Source organism: Meleagris gallopavo, chromosome 10 (assembly GCF_000146605.3).
Source record: "Meleagris gallopavo isolate NT-WF06-2002-E0010 breed Aviagen turkey brand Nicholas breeding stock chromosome 10, Turkey_5.1, whole genome shotgun sequence".
NCBI classification, from domain to species: Eukaryota; Metazoa; Chordata; class Aves; order Galliformes; family Phasianidae; genus Meleagris; species Meleagris gallopavo.
The window spans coordinates 335,492-355,846 of NC_015020.2; the positions used below are offsets into that span (position 1 = coordinate 335,492).

The window sequence follows — 20,355 nt, forward strand, 5'->3', positions numbered from 1 at the left end:
TTTAAGAATGGCTGATTATGTATAATCTTGAAGTGAATTTTAACTCAGTTACTTCACATAAACTTATGGGGTATGAGGAGATGCAGAAAGGTAGCTGCATGCTGGTTATTTTATATTCAGAATTAACTTCTGTGTGTGCACTGTTCTTTGTGTACTCTGTGTAAATCAGATCTTTGTTTCTCTACAGTACCACCAAGCCTGGATAATGCAAGAGGAACAGAGGAAGTGACTGTAGCAAAAGGCAGCTCAGCTTCACTGAAGTGTTTTACTGATGGCACACCTGCCCCTGCTATGTCTTGGTTTAAAAATGGACATCCGTTAAGCCTTGGAGCTCACCAGACTTTAAGTAACCAAGGAATGGTTCTTCATTTTGTAAAAGCAGAGATTGGTGACGTAGGCAAATACACTTGTGTAGCATCTAATAAAGCAGGAGATGTCAGCAAGCACTTTTCCCTAAAAGTGTTGGGTAAGTGTTTACCAGTCGGTTGAACTAATTGTGGGTACTAGATGTGGGGAACAATTTAAAAATCTCTAGAGATAAAAAAGTATTTTCAAGAAACATTTTTTGTGTGAAATAAGTCAACTCAGGAAATGGAAGATAACTAAAGATGTGCATGTAAAATAATATGTATTTTTACCTAAGATTTCAGGAATACTGAAACACACTTTGGCTGGTAGAAATTCTGCTTCAGAGGTTGATAGCGCAGCTAAAGGTGTAACTGAATGTGTAACAGCTAAGGGGCTAATAAAAATCTTCACTGATACTATGTAATAAAGTTTTTTACCTGAGATTATTAGAGTAATTTCAACCCAGTTGTACAGCCAGAAATAGTACTACTGCAGACTAATTCTATAAACCAACTACAAGTCTGTGGGTTAGGTTTTGTAGGCTGTTTGAGTCAATACACAATGGGAGTGTTTTTCTTTCCGTAGAACCACCTCAAATCAGTGGTTCAGGTCAACCAGAAGAGCTCTCTGTGATTGTCAACAACCCCCTTGAACTTCTTTGCATCTCTACTGGCATTCCAATCCCCAAAATCTCATGGATGAAGGATGGGCGCCCGCTTCTGCAGAATGATAATATTCACGTCATAAGAGAAGGGCTTCGAATAACCAGCGCTCAGGTGAAACAACTGTTTCAAAGTCTCAAACTGGAAATTCTGGAGAAGCATAGAGAATTGCCTGCTGTTAGGACCAACCTGACAGATCCTAAAACCCTGTTAAAGTTCTCCTCCTGCATGTGCAGTTGGAGGATGTGCTTTTCAAGCCTTGCCTTGATTTTTTTTATTCAGAAAAAGTTGTAGTGCTATGGATTAAGAGTGACCTAGCATTTCTGCATCTTCTGAGCATTATTCAAGTTCATCTTAGAGTTCTAAAGCTTCTTTATTTGTTCATGCTTCTTCATAGAAAGCTGAACAATCAAGGCTAAGGACTTGTGCCTTTTTTGCGTTCATTTGTGGATTTATCTATAATCTGTTATAAGATTACGTAATATATTATCTGTTATATAATTATATTTTAGATATCCGTAGAAATCTAATTACATATATATTATAATCTGCATCTATAGCCTATTTATGTTAATTTCCTGTCTATTTGTCCCTTGTTACTGTTACTTGCTTTTCTCTTGTTATTTTATAGTTCCTACTCAGTGTTTCTCCTCTTTCTACTACCTCAGATTTGCCTGATATCCATTTGCTTCTCACATGCATAGGCCATAGATTGAAGAGAAAAAAACTGCCATTGATGTCATCTGTGTGAAAGTTAAAAATAACTAAAGACAATACAAAAGCTTTCAGATTAATTCAGACAGTAAAAGAGTCCATGGAAAAATAACATGTACAGAGCTACTATAGTCAGCCAGACTGGATGTCAACCAAACACAAGGGGGATGTGGCTCAGGAAGATGGACAAACAGTCTGCTGCTGGTTTTGTTTGTCAAGTAAACACTTCTTCTCTTTCCTGCAAGTTTCTCATTATAAAGACAAGGCATTATGTTATAACATTCGGACTATGAATGTGTGCATAAAAAGGCTTCCCTACTACCCAGAATTTACTCTTGCATAGATGGATACCTATAGCAACTTCCATGTTCAGGATTGCCTGTTGCAGAAAGTATCATGAAGAGAAGATGTATTTGCTGGAAGTGTATTATCTTCAGAGATTATAGTCTTTCCACTCCTAAGCTACACCTGCATAATACCATGGTGGTAAGAGATGTAAGTTTCCCAGAACTAGAGAAGAAAGGCTTCAGCCCACAGCAGCAGTTTGGAACTGAATGGCCTTTAATGTCCCTCCCAAACCAAACCCAGAGAGTTTTGTGATTGTAAGAACTTTTTTCATTTCTTCTCAGGCTTTCCTTATCTGTTGTCTTCACTTTTAACTGTTGCTGTCAGTGTTTATATATTTTACTGCTTTTCTGAACTGTTCCCATATGCTGCAACTTTTACTGAAGTTGTCCATATGTTTCCAGGTGGAGGATGCAGGAAGATACACGTGTTTGGCATTTAGCCCAGCAGGGGATGATGATAAGGAATATTTAGTAAGAGTGCATGGTAAGTTTGAGGAATATTTCTTTCCTAAATTAAGCTGTAAAGTACAAAGGTATGTATCACATTTAACAGGTTTCTTATTATTAAAGAAGAAATATGTGTTTTGAGAAAATGATATTATGCTTTATGATAATTAACATTTCTCAATAAGGTTAACTCCTTTGACATGCATTAAACGGGGAAATTCCATCTGATACAATTCACGCCTTCTGCTGTGAATAGGTTATAGATATTTGTATTCTGCATCTTTGTTCAGCTGAACTGAATTTATTGTACTTGATACAAAAAAGTATCAAGTATACTGATACCTAAGATCTTAGTTTTTAATTAGAAAAGTACATGTATATATATTTAGAATACATTAAATGTAATGTCAGTAAAGGCAGTATAAACAGAATTTCTGCAGTTCTACAGTAGCTTCAGGTTTCTTCTTGAGGGTTGTAACTGCCATATTACATGATGAAGAGTTTATTGAACTTCTGTGGTCTCTGCTCTGTCTGGCTTTGACGCTAGTGCCCTTGCTGAGAATTGATTTTAATTTAATTTCTGTCGCAGTAGTTTCCAGTATGTGACTTGAAAAACAGTTTAACCAGTTAAACAAACGTGGTGTATTTAACACAGATATTGTAAAGTAGTACTAAATTATGGCACTGTAGCTTTGTCTTAACTATTGAGAAGTAAAATGCTTTTTTAAAGTATGGTTTTAATGGTAGTTCATAACTGTGGTGTTTATTTTTCTTAATTTTTCTAACAGTTCCTCCTAATATTGCTGGTACCAGTGGTCTGCAGGACCTCACTGTGTTGCAGAACAGACAAGTTATACTGGAATGCAAGTCAGATGCTGTACCACCTCCGACAATCTCGTGGTTTAAGAATGGAGAACTTGTAGAGGTATTAGCAATTACATTATTTGTGTTAGTCTGTTGGACCTTTTATTTTTTACACACAGTACTTGACTTTTCTTACTCTTTTCGCTTGCCCCTCCAGTGCAGTCAAGTTACAGTGCCTCAAATTCAAGCTGAGTTGCCCCAGTAGAAATACAGTTAGTCCTCAATGAGTACCCGAAGCTAGCAAGCATGTGAAGTGGCCATCCCGCTGTTACTTGTTCTTTTTTCCTTTAGGGGGATGCCTTGCTCCTCCTGGATCCTCTGAACAATCCTAGAAGCCTTTGGTATACTTCCTGAATGGCTTCCCAGGAAAGGTAGCTGAGAAAAGACTACATTATATGTTTCCTTTGGGTATATTATGCATACTCACACTGTAGTCACATTTAGGAAGGAATTACAATTCTTTATGTTGGGGAAAAAAAAAAAGAAAAACAAAAAAAACAAAATGTGTTACTAACCAACACACTTTTGTATCGAATGCATCTCTTTCACTCATAGTTCCAAGTAGTGTCATATAAGGGATAGAGTCCCTGGTGGCTGAAAGAAAACTAGCAAGATTAGGACAGCTTTAGTAGAATTGTGGTGTTTTTTTGTTTTTTTTTTATTTATCACCTTCCTTAGGATCACTTAGAAACCAGATTCTTTCCAACAGATCAATTTAAATTCAGTTATTAATTCAATTTAATAATTTTCCCTCTATTGATCTTAATTTATTAATAAAGAGAAAACAAATTCTTCTTAATTCATAAAACATAACTCATATGTCTCCCATAGTTGTAGTCCATCAGTTGTCTTCATTAAAAGGCCTGCTTCTGTGCAGTACCTGTGAGAGCCCATTCCTCAGGCTCTTCCACTGTTAAACTTAGAAGAATGAAATATTTGTGGAAGTGGCAAGAATAAGGTGAGCAATCATATATTACTAAATGCTGCTGGGGAATAATATTACCTTGCATATCGTACAAAAACTAGGCAGAAAGAAGTGTAAGAGTGTAATCTTTCCTTGATTGCTGGGTACAGACTTTTTTTTATGAATGCAAGTTGGAACAAGGCCTGGAAGTTATACATGAATACTTCTATCTCAGTCTTTCTTGAAAAGCTAGTGTTTTAAGCACAACTTGAATTTTTATTTTTAATTCTACATCTTCACTCATTTAAACATGAAAAGAAGCCACTTTTAGAAATACTTACCAGAAATAAAGCAGTGGAGCAACACTATTATGCACCTAGATACCCAGCTGAACACCTGAGATTTGACTTATGTAATATTAGATCTTTTGCTTCAGAGATTTGTGTCTATTCTTGAGGACTGAGGCATCTTGGTTATGCAGTTTGACTAATTTCCCACCTTTTGTTTTATAACAGTGTAAGGACATTCTATTTGTACAGTGAGCTCTCCTCTGACAGTAATCTAGAAAATAATGCTGTTATAAATTTTGTTCACATGTAGGCCTCCTAATTTATCAGTTGTACTTTACGTAGCAGATGTAGTTTTATTTTGTTCACTACCATCCATTCCATCCTTCAGCTGAGCTTGTATGTACTTATATGTACTCCAGATATCAGGACAGCCTTAGTGTCCTCCTAAATGCCTGACTGTTTTCTCATCCTCAAAGAAGTGTAATAACCTACTATTTGTAAACATCTGGGAAAGAACTCTCCCTGGATATGAAAAGACAGATGCACTATGGATGCTTATATGGCATGTGATTCCCCTCACCTTGGAAACACTGAGGTTTCACAGTGACAAAAGGTGACTGGAGGAAGTCAAGATTCCAGACTGCAGTGTTGCTTCAATTTAAGTTAACGCTGCTTTTTGAAATAGCCTCGTAATTAAGGGTGTCTTTCCTCCTGCTTTTTTTTCTTTCTTTCTTTTTGTTAGTTTGTTTCTTTGTTTTCTGGTCTTCCACTGTGTTTGAAGTCAACACTAGATCTTGCTGTGTTCAATAAACTAGTTGTGCAGCACCACCACCTGCTCTAACAGAACTCTAGAAAGATCTAGCTTGGGATAGCTTTGGTAGTCATAGTCCTTGCACTCTTCATTGATTTGGAAACATACATCGAGTGTTACCAAAATAAGCAGGTAGGAGTGTGTTGACCTAATCTATCTAGACACTCAAAGAATTGCTGAATTTGTATTTGTATCATTTCACCTGTGAGAGGCCAACTGTTGGTTATGCTACATCTGTGCTGGTGCCTGGTGTGAGACCAGAGCACTTGGATGGTAGTGCAAAGCAGTGCAGAACTGGAGATATTTTACTTGTATGTGGTGGTTTCTGTTTACAGGTCTCCTAGTCAAAAGAGCAGATGGGAATGTCAGCTTTGAATGTTATCCAAAGTTCACGTTTGTTCTTTGTTTCTTTCTTCATTTTCTTTTTTAAACTGCTTTTTTATCCAGTCAGGTTTTTGAGCACTTATATTTGGTACTGCTGTCAGTTGTTCATTCAGTTCCAATCTAGTCTAGTTATGATAAAAAAAGCTTTGACTTCAAATGACTGCTGAGCAGCTGCTCTAGAGTCGTTATAGCGCTCAAGAGAGTCATGCTCTCCAATCCAGAAATGCTGTCTAGTAAACTTAGAAGGCAAACTTTATGCTATATCCTGTCTGATCAAGGCTGTAAAATTTGAAGAACATTGTAGAGAAAGTGGTATTTTTTCTGCTTGTACTGTGCATAGATTTTGAGGAAAAAAATAAGAATCATGTGCTGTTCATTGCCCCTTTTCCATAAAAACCCTCCAACCCCGTTAGCATAGTAACCCTAAAAGACATCTTATTGAGGCACAATTCCCAGTAGGGTTTTCAAGTTGTAACCACTAAGCAACGATAACGTCTTAGAATTTGGTTTATCCTATTATCTTCATGGCTATGAACCAAATTAAGCTAGCAGTTAATTCAGTCCCCTGAATTAACCTCAGTCTTCTTTCATAGCCGTTCTTACTCTGCACCAAAAAAATGCTCAATCTTTAGAAAAAGAACAATGGTAAAATTAAATCCATCCAACTCTCTCTCTCTCTCTTTAGGGAACTCCTCGAATTCGAATCCTATCCAACGGACGATACATGCAAATCAATAATGCTGACCTCACAGATACAGCAAACTATACATGTGTGGCAAGTAATGTTGCAGGAAAAATGACCAGGGAGTTCATGCTGGCAGTACATGGTAAAGTCATGGATCCATTCTTGTGTGTTCTGCTCTTTGCATGATATTTTTGCTGGGGCTCAAATGGGAAGAAAGCATTAGAAGTCTTTTCTAACCAAGCACTGGCCACTGAACTATGGAACCAGGTGTGTTACCTTATGTGTATCACCATCCCAATCCACAGCTGTCTCCCTCACTGGGGGACCAGCTGGGGACCATCAAGCTCCTTCTCTTGCTAGCTATGTTCCTGCTACACATCCTGTCTTCATCCTGCTTTAGCAGGAGCATTGGGCTCAATGATCTCTTGAGGTCCCTTCCAAGCCCTGCAATTTTGTGATTCTGTGATTCTGGTTCAGAGGCAGGATATGTCCAGACTGAAAATGCAGATCCAAGACTGAGAAGTGTTCCTTGACAAATTTAGACAAAGCATTTCACTGGTATCCTGGGGGGCTTGCTGGTTTCATCAACAGTTTTTCAAGTTACTTGAAAACTGCGGCTTCTGTGAAGCTACAGGCAGGCAATGGTAGGAACACAGGGTTTGGAGGGCCCTGTGCATCCCAATGTCTGACCTCTATTGAAATTAGCCTGTTGGTATTTCTTGAATTTCATTGTAAACCTATTCATTTTCTCAACTGTAGACTCTGTAGACTGATGAGAAACAATTCTGTTCTTATACTAAAGATAAGAAACTTTTTCCATGTACCTGTTCTGTTAATAACTCAGTCAATATGCATTACGCTGAGTCCCTCCAAGGCTGTCATTCACTATCCATTTAAAATTCTTGTTTCTTCTTAATTTAATTACAACGTGGTTATAATTTCAGTCTTATTTTGTTGAATTAAATGTCATAAGCTTTTCTGCAATTTAGCTATATGATAATCCTTGCAGTAACTATCTAAAATGATGTTTAAAGTGCTTTTAGGACAGACTTTGTTTTTATTCCGTACTGAATCACAGCAAATGCCTTGTACTAGACACAATGGTCAGAAACTTATTGCTGTCGTTACAATCATTCCCATTACTGCATCTGTTTACGTGTGTCCAGTTTCAATTAGTGCAACCCAAAAGTTCTTTTTCTGATACCATATCTGGGATTTTCCCTTAACAGTGGCTCCAACAATTCAAAGTAGCCCTCAGACTACTGTTGTCCATTTAAACGCGTCTGCTGTTCTGGAGTGTAGTGCAGAAGGAGTACCAACCCCCAGAATTACATGGAGGAAAGATGGGGCTGTTTTTAATGGAAACAATACAAGGTATTGTCTCGTAGTCAAAATAAGTATTCTTCCCAATTTTTTAAGAATACACCAGGTACAGAAAGCTTAATTAGACATCCAGGACTTGTAAATGAGTTTTGGTTTCACAGCTCAGAATTGCTGTTAATAGTTTCATTTCAAATAGACCCAAATATGAAAAATTGCGATGGTAGAAATTGTGGTTCAGAGAAGCTGTTCTACATAAAAGTAGCCGTACTGAGGATTTCACCCCTTTATTTAAAAAATAAAAAAAAATTTTAAAAGACAAAAAAAACATGTTTTTTTTATATTTGAAGTTTTTATGATGAAGCTAAGCAATGTCATGCAGATCAAAAGCTCCTTGAGTGTCCTCTCTAATTTCTGATATGGGTAAAAATTAATGGTCTAACATCAACATTTATTATAGTAAATGGTTTCTGTCTTTGGACTGTTTGGGGTGAAAGTAACTAGGCATTTTCTAGAACTGAAGAAATGCTTAAGAATTCAATAATATTTCAAAGAAAAAAAATGAAATATACAATTACATACAATTTTTTTCTTTTTTCTTTTTTCTGAGATTAAATGAATGTCCATAAAAAAAGTTTTCTGGGCATCTGCAAATCTGTCATCGTGTATATAGAAGCACTGTGTCAGTTTGATTTTATAACTTCTGTAAAAAATGGGTGTGCTGGGAGACAGTAGAAAACTGTATGTGCCCAAGTTAGACACCTTGTGTTGAGACTATTGTTGTGCAGCCTATGTGTCTTCTGTGTCTTCTATCTTGTCATTATAACTAATGATTCTGTTGATTGGGTAGTGGAGGAAGAACCATGTGGCTTTGTTTCAGATATTCCATATTAGAGGATGGATCTCTACAAATCCACTCAGCACGTGTTACTGACACAGGAAGATACATGTGTATGGCAACTAATGCAGCCGGCACCGAGCGCAAACAAATTGATCTGCAAGTCCTTGGTAAAAGTTTTGGTTTTAGATAATTACACATGTTTTCACAAGTCTAAAGTACGTTTGTATCATTTTTCTTGTTCAGACTGATACACTTGGCAGTTTTGCCCTTTTTCAGTTACTCTGTTTTGTTTTGTTTTAATGGGAATTTACAGCCTTAGGAATATAACTCAAACATTTATGAAAAGAAAATATTTTTTCCTTGTTACCTGTTGTGTGCACATGGAAATAGGAAGACTGAACACATCCATGCTTCATGTTTAGTAGGTTCATTACCACCAAATTATTTATAATAATTAAATAAATGTGTTCAGGCAGCGCAGCTCTGTATATAGGTATGTGTGCATGTGTGCAATTATTCTGAATAATTAGGCTTTGTTTGTCCTTAGTCCCTCCAACTATTGCTTCTGGACGTACTAATATTACAGTTACTGTAAATGTGCAGACCACGTTGCCCTGCGAAGCCACTGGAATTCCTAGGCCAGCAGTTAGCTGGAAGAAGAATAGGCATCTGCTTAGTCTTGACCAGAACCAGAATACTTACAGGTGAGGGATGTTTTCTTTTCACTGTGCATTTAAAATTTATGAGGATTAACTTGGCACTTTAAAAACTTCCCATACATAAATGTAATTTTATATAGCCAACAAAATTTGTTGTCTGATTACTTGAGAAGAAAAGGAAGTATTTCACTGGCTTTTACTTTCTTCTCTTTTCTTTGTTCAGACTTCTGTCTTCAGGTTCCTTAGTAATCATTTCTCCCACTGTGGATGACACTGCTGTCTATGAGTGCTCTGTGTCAAATGATGCAGGAGAAGATCAAAGAGCAGTTGAACTCACTGTTCAAGGTAGAGGGGATATCACTGTTACAGGTGTATGGCACCTAGAATTTCTTTGGCATATACCAATCCTAGGATGAGACTTTTGTTTATTTTATGATATCTTTGTATCTTTGAAGTCTTTGGTATTCCTAAGAAAGTTTCTTTCTAGAATTCATAACAAATGAAAATGGACTAACAACACTGATCTTTGTTTTTAGTGCCCCCATCCATAGCAGATGAAGCCACAGATCTCTTGGTAACAAAACTATCTCCAGTAGTTATTTCCTGCACTGCTTCAGGGGTTCCTGTTCCCTCGGTTCATTGGACCAAAAATGGTGTAAAGTTGCTTCCCAGAGGAGATGGCTACAGAATTCTCCCTTCAGGTACTGCGCATGGCTGGAGTCCAGATACAGAAAACTAGCGAAAGGGACTGATTATGCACATCTAGAAGTAATTAACTAGATACAAACAGCTCCTTAAAAAAAGGAAATTCTTTATTTAGAATAAAAATATAGACCACTTAGGAAGAGTGGATGCAGGGTACTGCTGTGTGCTGTAATGCACTCTCTCTCTTCTGTAGGTGCTGTTGAAATTCCTGCTGTTCAGTTAGCACATGCAGGTCGGTACACCTGTGTGGCCTGGAACACGGCTGGCTCTGCTCATAGGCATGCCACTCTTCATGTTCAGGGTAAGATGTGAAAAGAAAATGCATTCTGTCAGAAAACTTTGCCTGCATAATACATGGCTGTGCCACAGAGTAAAGATGAGCACAGATTGGACTGTCAATAGAAGAGCACTTCCACTGAGCTCTTTATAAGGATGACAGAATCCAGCTAGCTGTTGTTAATTCAGCCTTCTCAGGCTTTCAGTTATTTTCTAGCCTTGAAAGTTTGCCAGTTTTGCCTTTCATTTTGTTCTACAGAACCACCCATCATCCAAATTCAGCCAGGGATGCTGGATGTCATTGTGAACAATCCCATTCTGTTACCATGTGAAGCAGTGGGAACACCTCAACCCATAATAACATGGCAAAAGGAGGGTATCAATATAATGACAACAGGTATCCTCTTACAGTCTGTAATTCAACCCGATTTGCTGGAATTCAGAAACTTTCTCTCTGTTTTGTGAATGTCCAAATTCATTCTTTTTAAAAATAAAAAACAAAAAACCATACTTTGCTTCCATTTGTTTCAGGAAACAGCTATATGGTTTTTCCCAATGGCAGCTTACAGATTACAGAATCAACTGTTGAAGATGCTGGCACTTATACGTGTGTTGCTCAAAATCCAGCTGGCACTGCTTTGGGAAAAATCAAACTGAAAGTTCAAGGTAAATAAAATTCTAGGCTCTTGTAGTGATTTATAGACAAGAAATTCATGCATGTTTTCTGTTTGCAAAACCTAAATATAAGCAACACAATAGGTCCTAATACTTTCCTATGTGATGTAACATGAAGTAGAGCCCAGGAGGCTTATTCCCTTTTAGTTGTCTACTTTAGAATCAGTGTATGCTTTTAGGCTTGTTTTCACTGAGAATTCCATGTTTATTAAATCATCTCAATCTTTTCTAAATTTTCATAATCCTTTTTCAGTCCCTCCTGTCATCAACTCCCAGCCAAAGGAGTATGTTGTTCCTGTTGATCAATCTGTCACTCTACAGTGCGAGGCTGAAGGCAACCCTGGGCCAGAGATCAGTTGGCATAAAGATGGCCAGCAAGTAACGGAATCCATGAGAAGAAGAATCCTTAGCACTGGGGCACTGCAGATTGTGTTTGTGCAGCCTGGAGACACAGGCCATTACACATGCATAGCTGCAAATGTGGCAGGGTCCAGCAGTTCCACCGTGGAACTTGTTGTGCAGAGTGAGTGGGGCTGTATGGAAACAAGGTGTACTGTAACAGTATGGACCTATGGAGGGTGAGGAGCTGGGATGTAAGGGAGAGGTTCAGGAAAATGGTGCTATTTGATGTGTGAATTTTATTGGTTTGTAGTATCAGCCAGTTTCTCAAACTCAGGATGAGTATTACATTCCCTGAAGTCGGTTTCTTCTTTATTGCATGTATTTCACACATGTGGCATACTTAATAGATAGTCATTGGTAGACACAAGAAACAATACAGAAGATCCAGATTTCTTCAATCCAGTATTGTATGTTTTTACAGAAGGAATTTAAAAGGTTTATTGTAATGCATACATATTCTTTTTACAGCTCCGCCTAAGATTCACAATACGGAGGCACATTACACGGTCACGGAGGATTCCCGTGCTGTTCTGGCCTGTGTGGCAGATGGAATTCCAACACCAGTAATAAACTGGAAGAAGGACAATGCACTGTTAACAGAGATAGTGGGAAGATACAAGACTGTGCCAAGTGGAGACCTCATTTTTGACAATGTTGTTGTAAGTTCATTAAATTTAAGATGTGACTTGACTAGCTTGAATGTGATGCAACCCTACTCTTCATTTTCACCAGTTTATGGGTTAGTCTCTTATTTTATTTTGTTTTCTTGTTAATATTTCAAAATCTTTGTAAATGTTTCATTTTTCATTGTTGAGTAAAATATCTGCAAAAAACTTGCAGTGATAACTTCTCAGAATGGACAAAAACAAGAGTAAGGTCATCTTTCAAAAACAGAGGAAGCAAGAGTTCAGATGGACTTTTCTACCAAATGCTATTTCCAAATGTTTTGATATTTCACTACCATTACTAGCTGTAACATTGCTTAAGATACAGCACAACTGAAATTTCCCCAACGTTTTTTCTTTCAGCCTGAAGATTCTGGCACTTATACCTGTACTGCCAAGAATGCTGCTGGAGAAGACACACATACTGTCACACTGGTTGTTCATGTACTCCCAGCTTTTACTGAACTGCCTGGAGATGTAACTTTGACTAAAGGAGAACAACTTAGATTAACTTGCAAAGCAACTGGGATACCTGTGCCCAAAATAACTTGGACTTTTAATAATAACATCATTCCAGGTGGGAAACATCAAGTTATTGGTCATTCTGTTCTAGATTTTTTCCTTTCACAGCACTGCAATTTACTTAGCATAAGGAAGAGAAAAAACCTAGAGCTAATAAGCTTGTTAGGCAGTGATTGAGTGTGGAATAAATATCTTAGGTATTATAATATTAGGTATTAGGTAATAGTGTAATTAAATTGCTCCTGAGACACTGCTGCAAAAAGGATAATTAAGAAATTGTCCCTATTCTGTAGCCAATAATGTAACACATTAAAAACACACAGTATTTGATGACATTTACTCAACATCCAACAACTAAAGCTATTTCTCTCAAGTATGAAGAAAGTCTCAGCAGTGCAAAGAATATAGATGCACAAAGCTTGAAATTGAAGGACAACTTTTGTGAATATGTGCACGAGGGGAAAATATAACTGTGACTTTTCTGTGCAATTCTGAGTCTTAGAAATGAAATGGCATGATGCCATTTCTGCTGAATAGCACTTTAATTCATAGAATCATAGATTCGCAAGGTTGGAAACGACCTGCAAGATCATCTAGTCCAACCATCCTCCCATTACCACTGCTACCACAAGCGCTAAACCACATCTTGTAGCTCCTCATCTGGACCTAAATTTCCTCTCGTACAACTTGTGGCCTCAGGTCCTGTTCGTTGCCTGGGAAAAGAGGCCAAACCCCTCCTCATCTCAGCCTCCCTTCAGGAAGTTGTAGAGTGCAATGAGGTCTCTCCTGAGCCTCCTCTTCTCCAGACTAAACAATCCCAGTTCCCTCAGCTGCTCCTCATAAGACTTGTGCTCCAGACCCCTCACCAGTTCAAACAGTCTTAAGAAATATCAGCTATTGAAATATGTTTAAAATCATCAAAGTAATCCTTTATTGTGTGTTCTCCCTTCAGCACAGTATGATGTTGTAAGTGGACACAGTGAACTTGTTATTGGAAGAGTATCTAAAGATGACTCTGGTACCTATGCATGCACAGCAGAAAATGCAGTTGGCTCCATCAGAGCTATTGGTTTTGTGTATGTCAGAGGTATGTATGAATAACAGTAGTTGTGATCATTGTCAGAGTTTCCTGCAGCCATGTTCATATTAACAGAGAATCACAGAATCATCAAATAGCTTGGGTTGGGAGGGACCTCGAAGATCATGTAGGTCCAGCTCCTTGCCATGGGTTTGTTGCCACCCAAATCAGACTGTGCAGGGGCCCATCCAGTCTGGCCTTCAGCACCTCCTGGCGTGGGGCACCCATAACTTCTCTAGGCAGCTTGTGGCAATGCCTCAGCATCCTCTGAGTAAAGAATTTTGTGATACAGTTGTGGGCTGCAAGCACACACTGCTCATTTGCATCAAGCTATTTGTCCACCAGAATGCCAAACTCTTTCTCCACACAGGTGCTCTTCTTCTCTTAGTCTGTGCATTTGTCACATATTATTTGGTACCTGGTCTTTGGATGAATGGGAACAAAATAGAAACAGATTGAAATTCACATTTTGTCCTAAAGTTAGGGACGAACAATTCCTTTGAACCATTCCATTCAGGGTATTTTATTTTGACTCTCCTATTTGTATGCTACGAACTGTTTTTTTAGAGCCTCCGGTCTTCAGAGGGGATTACCATCCTAGCCGAATTGAGCCCTTGGGTGGTAATGCTATGCTGAACTGTGAAGTCAGAGGGAATCCACCTCCAACCATCCAGTGGAGCAAAGAAGGAGTGGGCATTCAGATTAGCAAGAGGATCCGACAGCTTAACAATGGTTCTCTTGCTATCTACGGCACTGTAGTGAGTCACTGGTCTGTTGTGATGTGTTTTTGTGTTGCAGTTAATTATTCCAGATCATATTGTTTTGAAAGAGTGAGACTGGATATTTAATCCAGTTTGCTTTACTTTTAACAAATATTCATTTAATTCACTCTAGAATCATACTTAAATTACTGTAACAAAAATCAGGGAACTGTCATTTCCTTTAATTGTCAGAAAGACATACCATTATTTGGATCTTGATGATACCCAATTAAAAGGAAATTTTGTTTTGAATCTTTAAAAGACCTTGGGTTCTGCCCATTCAGATCAGCTGAAAAGCAACTGCAAGCCTTGTAACATCCGAATTCCTAACAGAAATGACAAGACCCTTCCCCCATTCCCCCTGGCTGTAAATCCATGTCTGTGTTTTAGTGTAGAGTTAGAAACAATAGCTTCTTTGGAGCTATTTAGGAAAAAAAGAGATCTGATCTGAATTAAAGGAAATAAAAAATGGAATAATTGCTGTAAAGATAATTTACAGTATCATCTCTTAATAAAGGCAATATGCTTGCATACTGTAGAATCTAACAGTTTGCCTTTTAGAATTCAGTGTATGCCATGTTGTACTGCAGATTCACTCACATGAGGTAAACTGAAACCCTTGTTATATTCATGTGGGTACAAGACTATTTGCCTTTTGTTCTTTAGAACGAAGATGCTGGTGACTACAAGTGTGTGGCAACCAACGATGCTGGTGTGGTGGAACGCAGTCTAACACTCACCCTTCAGAGTAAGCTTCATGCCACTAAATCAGAGCAGTAATCTCCTTTTGCAGTATTTGCAGCTCCTGTTGGTTTTGAAGGTTGGGCACCTCACTATACTTTAGGTTGATTCATCTCATCTTTCACTGTTATTAATGAAGCTGGCAACTGAGATCAAGGAAGGAAAGCGTATGGATGATGATGTAGCTCATTCATCATCAATCAGCTTAGATGGGGATGAATCACCTTCTGAAAAGGGTCCATTTCTCTCAGTTGTATGTAGAACTAGATTAAACTAGACCTGACCTTTAAACTGAGAAAGTTACAATGAGAATAATGCCAATATTTTTTGTTTTGCAGAAATAATATTTTGGATTTTCTTTTCTACTGGTTATAGAATTTTTTCTCTAGTTGAGGTAGTAGACTCAAGCAACCTGGATGTGTGCCTTATATCTCAGTTGCCTTCAGTCCATGGTTAGTAGCATCTTTCAGCAGGTTTTTTAAAAAGTAATATAGGAAGACTCTGTCCCAGTCCCAACTTTGGCCCTCAGTTTGCTACACATTAAAAACAGTCTTATCAGTGTTGTTTTAACTTGTGTGTTCTATCATTTAACAGTGGAAAATCAATGATAATAATCTGTCAAAATAAAGAGACTAGGTTGTTTTGCCCTTTCTGACCATACTTCTAATCCTTACTATAATGGAAGAATGTACCCATGTGCTGTTGCCTAAAGCCTTTCTCTTTCAGGTCCTCCAGTCATCACCATTGAGCCTGCACAGACTACTGTTGAAGCTGGTGCTACAGCAATGCTGAACTGCCAGGCCAGTGGAGAACCCCCTCCAGCCATCAGATGGTCCCGCCAAGGTCATCCACTAGTGAGCAATGACAGGGTGACTGTCTTGCCTAATGGCTCCCTGCATATCATTGCAGCACAGAAGGAAGATACATCTGAATATGAGTGTGTAGCGAGGAATCTAATGGGATCTGTGCTTGTTAGAGTTCCACTGACTGTCCAGGGTAGGTGCACCAAATGCAGGGCAATAACTTTCAAACTAGTAGATTCCATTTTTTCCATATTAATTGACAGTAACAACAAGACTTTATCTTATCCCTTCCATGTACGAATTAGGTGCATGTTAGACCTGTTCTGAGATGTCTTAGTGGGTTTGTGCTTCATGCTGTTTTGTTCCTCTGATTGCACTCATCTAGCTGTACATAAATAATAATGAAAGATCTTGAACTTGATCCCATCCTTAGAATGTATATAATCGTGTCTCTGAAGAAAAGCATTTAGGAACATAAACTATTTCAGAGCATCTGAGGTGATTTCTGAATTAATAAATTTCTGCAGTAGTGAGGACATGAAGCAGGTTGGATTTCCAGGCGTGGCCTCTGAAGTACATTTTGCTCTTTCCTCTCTCAGTCTAAGAGCTGTCATCATAAGTACACGTTCCCAACAGAGCACATTTTTCCCACTGCAGTGCACGGTGGATTTTCGGATTGGCTTGAATGGCAACCTTGCAGCGTAACATGTGGTCAGGGTGTTCAGGAGCGCGCTCGTAGATGCAACAACCCCCTTCCAGCAAATGGTGGGAGACCATGTGAGGGGCCTGACACAGATGTGCGCAGCTGCCACAACAAGCCATGTCCAGGTATTTAATAGATTGATATTTTTAATTTGCCTTATGTCAGATACCTCAGTAATATACCATTTTCACCACGGACCTTAATGACAAATGGATTTTTCTGGCAGAGTGAAATTCATCTTGAGTTTTGTGGAAAGGAAATTTAAGCACACACAGTTTTCTGTTTGTTTGTTTGTTTGTTTGTTTGTTTTAAAGTATTTAAATTAAAGCTGAAAATTTCTGTTTCTTAGTTGATGGCAACTGGTCTGAATGGGGGCTTTGGGAGGAGTGTTCAAAGAGCTGTGGAGAAGGGAATAGGACCAGAACCAGAACCTGCAGTAACCCACCAGCCCAGCGCGGTGGGAAGCCATGCAATGGCAGTGCTGTGGATTTCATCATGTGCAAAGTTGGGCCTTGTCCAGGTAAGAGAAGTTATTGTAGAATTGGCTGTGTAAGGGGCTTTTTTTCAGCAATTTCTTTCTTTTCCCCACTCAGTAAAAATGCTAATTTTGTTCTTTGATGTGGACCATCTGCTCACAGAGTTGTATTTGCTACTCTAAACCTACCCCACAAAGCCTATTAAAATGGAAAAAATAAAGGCCGTATAAAGCACACTAGTAAGAATTTAAGAAATTAGTGGTAATTTTCCTCTGCTTTTGAAATTTTCAATCACATGTGTTTCTCCTAGCTAGCTGCATGTTACGATTTCTTTCCTGTCTTGGTACTACTTACTGCATTTGACAGGATGTAGTTTATTCATAGCCTATCACCACTGGCATGTTTCCTTCTGCAGAGTTGTCATTATATGGATTTTTCCGATTCGCCTGACTTTGCTGCTGCCACGAAGTTAAGTGTCCGTTCACAGCTTGAGATTCATTTCTGTAGATCTTGTTAACAAAGTCATTCTGGCCTCTGCTTACTGGTACCCACCAAAGGCAGTGTGCCAGGTTTTTGCTAGCCTGCCCTTCCCAGGCTGAGACCTTTGGCCTAACACAAGGCAGTTACATCCAGTTAACACCAGATTTGATCAAATCATTCTGTTCTGCTGTTCAAAGGCTCTAATCAAGTGAGGAGATATATTCAGGAAATGAAAAGGAAAGGATCTCTCTTTTGGAAACTTCTCATCTGGTTCAGCTGTTGCTCAAAGCAAAGGTTTTTTAAGAGCTTATTCAGACTATTTTATTTATTGATATTTTATAAGATAGTGATTTTTTTTTTTTACTTTTGTTTGTTTTGTTTATTTTGCCATCGGCTGTGTAGCTGTAATGTCAAGTTAAAGCAGCTGTATGGTTTAAACAGTTGTGTGGCTGTGCTGACTTTGCAGTTGATGGTGAGTGGAGCTCCTGGCTTCCGTGGGGCCCATGCAGCGAGAGCTGTGGGAAAGGCACCCAGACGCGGCTGCGGCTCTGCAGCAGCCCCCCTCCCTCACATGGTGGGTCCCACTGTCACGGGCCTGATGTGCAGAGGCAGGTCTGCAGCAAGAGGCGCTGCCCAGGTAAGATGTGTCAGATAGACGAAATGGCAGTTTCCAAATTCTGCTTAAGTTATATCTAACGCTTTTCAGTTCTAAAACTGTAATCCCTGAAAAAATTCCATTCAAGCCTTCTATTCTCAGAGGTCCCTCCCAGTCTTCAACATTCCTCTGTAGCCCTAACATGTGGGATTTCTTCTTCAGTCCTTGTGTCCCCTCCATTATGCAGCATCCTGAATCCTTGACTGTTAAATTAGTCTGCCCAATGTGGTGATTTCAGGGGCTACTTCATGCATGAATATCTAAAGCTAACGGAATGGCTGAGCATGAGGACTCAGTGATCCCTGACCATGAATATAGTAGGACCACAACTTATCTATAGACTGTGCTGTTCTGCAGCTTTCACTCCTGAAAATCCATATGTAGAAACCCCTGTGTATCTGAGATCTTCTACAGGGAGGGTCAGTAATGTACAGCAATCAGTGTCACGCTGATGTAACTCTGACTCACTTTATCTCCAACATCAGAGGCTGTAACTGTTCCTTGCTGTGCCTTTCTTATCAGTGGACGGGAAGTGGGCCCAATGGGGCAGCTGGAGTGCCTGCACTGTGTCCTGTGGTGGAGGCAGCAGTCAGAGAATACGCCAATGCTCAGACCCAGCCCCACAGTTTGGAGGTCACAGGTGTGAAGGAAATGACATACAAGTTGATTTTTGCAACAGTGATCCTTGTCCTGGTGAGTGCTTTCAGTTAGGCTGCTTGTCCACTTGAGATGGATTTGTAGGGGTGGATGAGAGGAAGGAAGGCGTCCACAAATCACATTTGTACTCCCAATATATGCAGAAAAATCAGGGAATCTGAACACAGGCAGATGGCACTTGATGCCTGGCAAGATAATCTCTCCATCTCTCAGCAAGACTGGGGCATTTTAAACACTTCTTGGGAACACAAACCAGCAGCAGCTAGTGCATAAGCACCTGCAAGACTGTCAGAGGTCTCAGAAACTCAGAATCACATGGTCTGGAAAAGGCCTCCAAGGTCATCAGTTATCAAGCTGACCTGGTTGTGCACCTCTGTAAAGTCACAGTTGTCCAGGCACAAAGTATTGCAGATCTGAACTCTGCAACTCACACCATGATCTGGTGACTTGCTTTGTTAGTGAGATGTGCTGCATGCTTTCTGCATTAGTCACTTAATGAGCTATGGTGTTCTGGAGTTGGTTATTGCACACCAAGAAATCACTGAATGCTGGACAAAATAACTTGATCTTTAAGTCTGGCTTTTGCTTTTTGTTTACAAAAAAAAGGTTCAAAAGGGAAAAAAAGGTTCAATGGGAATATTTTCCTACCTTGAATGTCTGTTTTTATTATGTACTATTAAAGGAAAGTTGCATAAAATCTGACATTTATTTTCCCAGTTCATGGCAGCTGGGGCCCGTGGGGCAGCTGGGGAGCGTGCAGCCGCTCGTGCAATGGCGGGCAGGCAAGGCGGTACCGGGGCTGTGACAGCCCTCACCCCAGCAGCGGCGGCAGGGCCTGTGCAGGGGCTGACATGCAGATCCAGCGGTGTGGCACTGACTTGTGCCCTGGTGAGTGCCTCCATAGTGTTGCATGTCACACAGAACATGTGGGATGGTTGTGCTGTAAGAGGAATGCAGAACATTCCTTTCATTATTTGCAATTTCATACGACCTAGAAATCCACTCTCATTTTTCTAATGACCATCACCTACCATGATTTCCTTTTTCACATGCTAGATTTTACCAAAATGAGTTAGAATAATCCTTAATAGGGAAGAGTATATGAAAATCTCTTGTAAACCTAATAATTTTGCTTTTGCTTTATGGTAAATACAGTTTATGAGGCTCCCAGCAAACTTCCGTAACTTATTCCAGGAGCAGGGAAGGATGCTAATCCACGTGTTTTAAATCAAACTATGATCAAAGCAGTTAAATGATTTATTAACACAAGAATCAGTGACCTTACACATTCAGGATCAGTGCTGGCAATACAGGATATAAACCACTATGCTAGAGACTTATTAAACACCTACAAATGTCTAAGCTTCCTTCCGTAATTCATCCTAGAAAAGGGTTTTAATTAAATGACTAATATTTTTATATAATAAATCATTAAATCCCTCCTCTGTGCATACCTTCATACCTTCATCGTGGAGGTAAT

At 39.2% G+C, this 20,355-nt stretch overlaps 1 protein-coding gene across 1 annotated transcript in view; it reads left to right on the forward strand.

The window, feature by feature from the left end:
• Positions 1-20,355, forward strand: part of HMCN1 (hemicentin 1) — a 184,281-nt gene that overhangs the window by 144,319 nt on the left and 19,607 nt on the right. Inside the window, exons 69-93 of the mRNA XM_031554941.1 lie at positions 188-466; positions 934-1,124; positions 2,474-2,555; positions 3,307-3,443; positions 6,457-6,598; positions 7,686-7,830; positions 8,657-8,784; positions 9,165-9,321; positions 9,500-9,621; positions 9,813-9,977; positions 10,175-10,282; positions 10,517-10,654; positions 10,789-10,923; positions 11,186-11,455; positions 11,803-11,993; positions 12,363-12,576; positions 13,474-13,608; positions 14,167-14,357; positions 15,027-15,108; positions 15,828-16,097; positions 16,562-16,732; positions 16,957-17,127; positions 18,030-18,200; positions 18,741-18,911; positions 19,593-19,763. Coding sequence (XP_031410801.1) covers positions 188-466; positions 934-1,124; positions 2,474-2,555; positions 3,307-3,443; positions 6,457-6,598; positions 7,686-7,830; positions 8,657-8,784; positions 9,165-9,321; positions 9,500-9,621; positions 9,813-9,977; positions 10,175-10,282; positions 10,517-10,654; positions 10,789-10,923; positions 11,186-11,455; positions 11,803-11,993; positions 12,363-12,576; positions 13,474-13,608; positions 14,167-14,357; positions 15,027-15,108; positions 15,828-16,097; positions 16,562-16,732; positions 16,957-17,127; positions 18,030-18,200; positions 18,741-18,911; positions 19,593-19,763 — 4,137 coding nt within the window. The remainder of the gene's footprint in view (positions 1-187; positions 467-933; positions 1,125-2,473; positions 2,556-3,306; positions 3,444-6,456; positions 6,599-7,685; positions 7,831-8,656; positions 8,785-9,164; positions 9,322-9,499; positions 9,622-9,812; positions 9,978-10,174; positions 10,283-10,516; positions 10,655-10,788; positions 10,924-11,185; positions 11,456-11,802; positions 11,994-12,362; positions 12,577-13,473; positions 13,609-14,166; positions 14,358-15,026; positions 15,109-15,827; positions 16,098-16,561; positions 16,733-16,956; positions 17,128-18,029; positions 18,201-18,740; positions 18,912-19,592; positions 19,764-20,355) is intronic.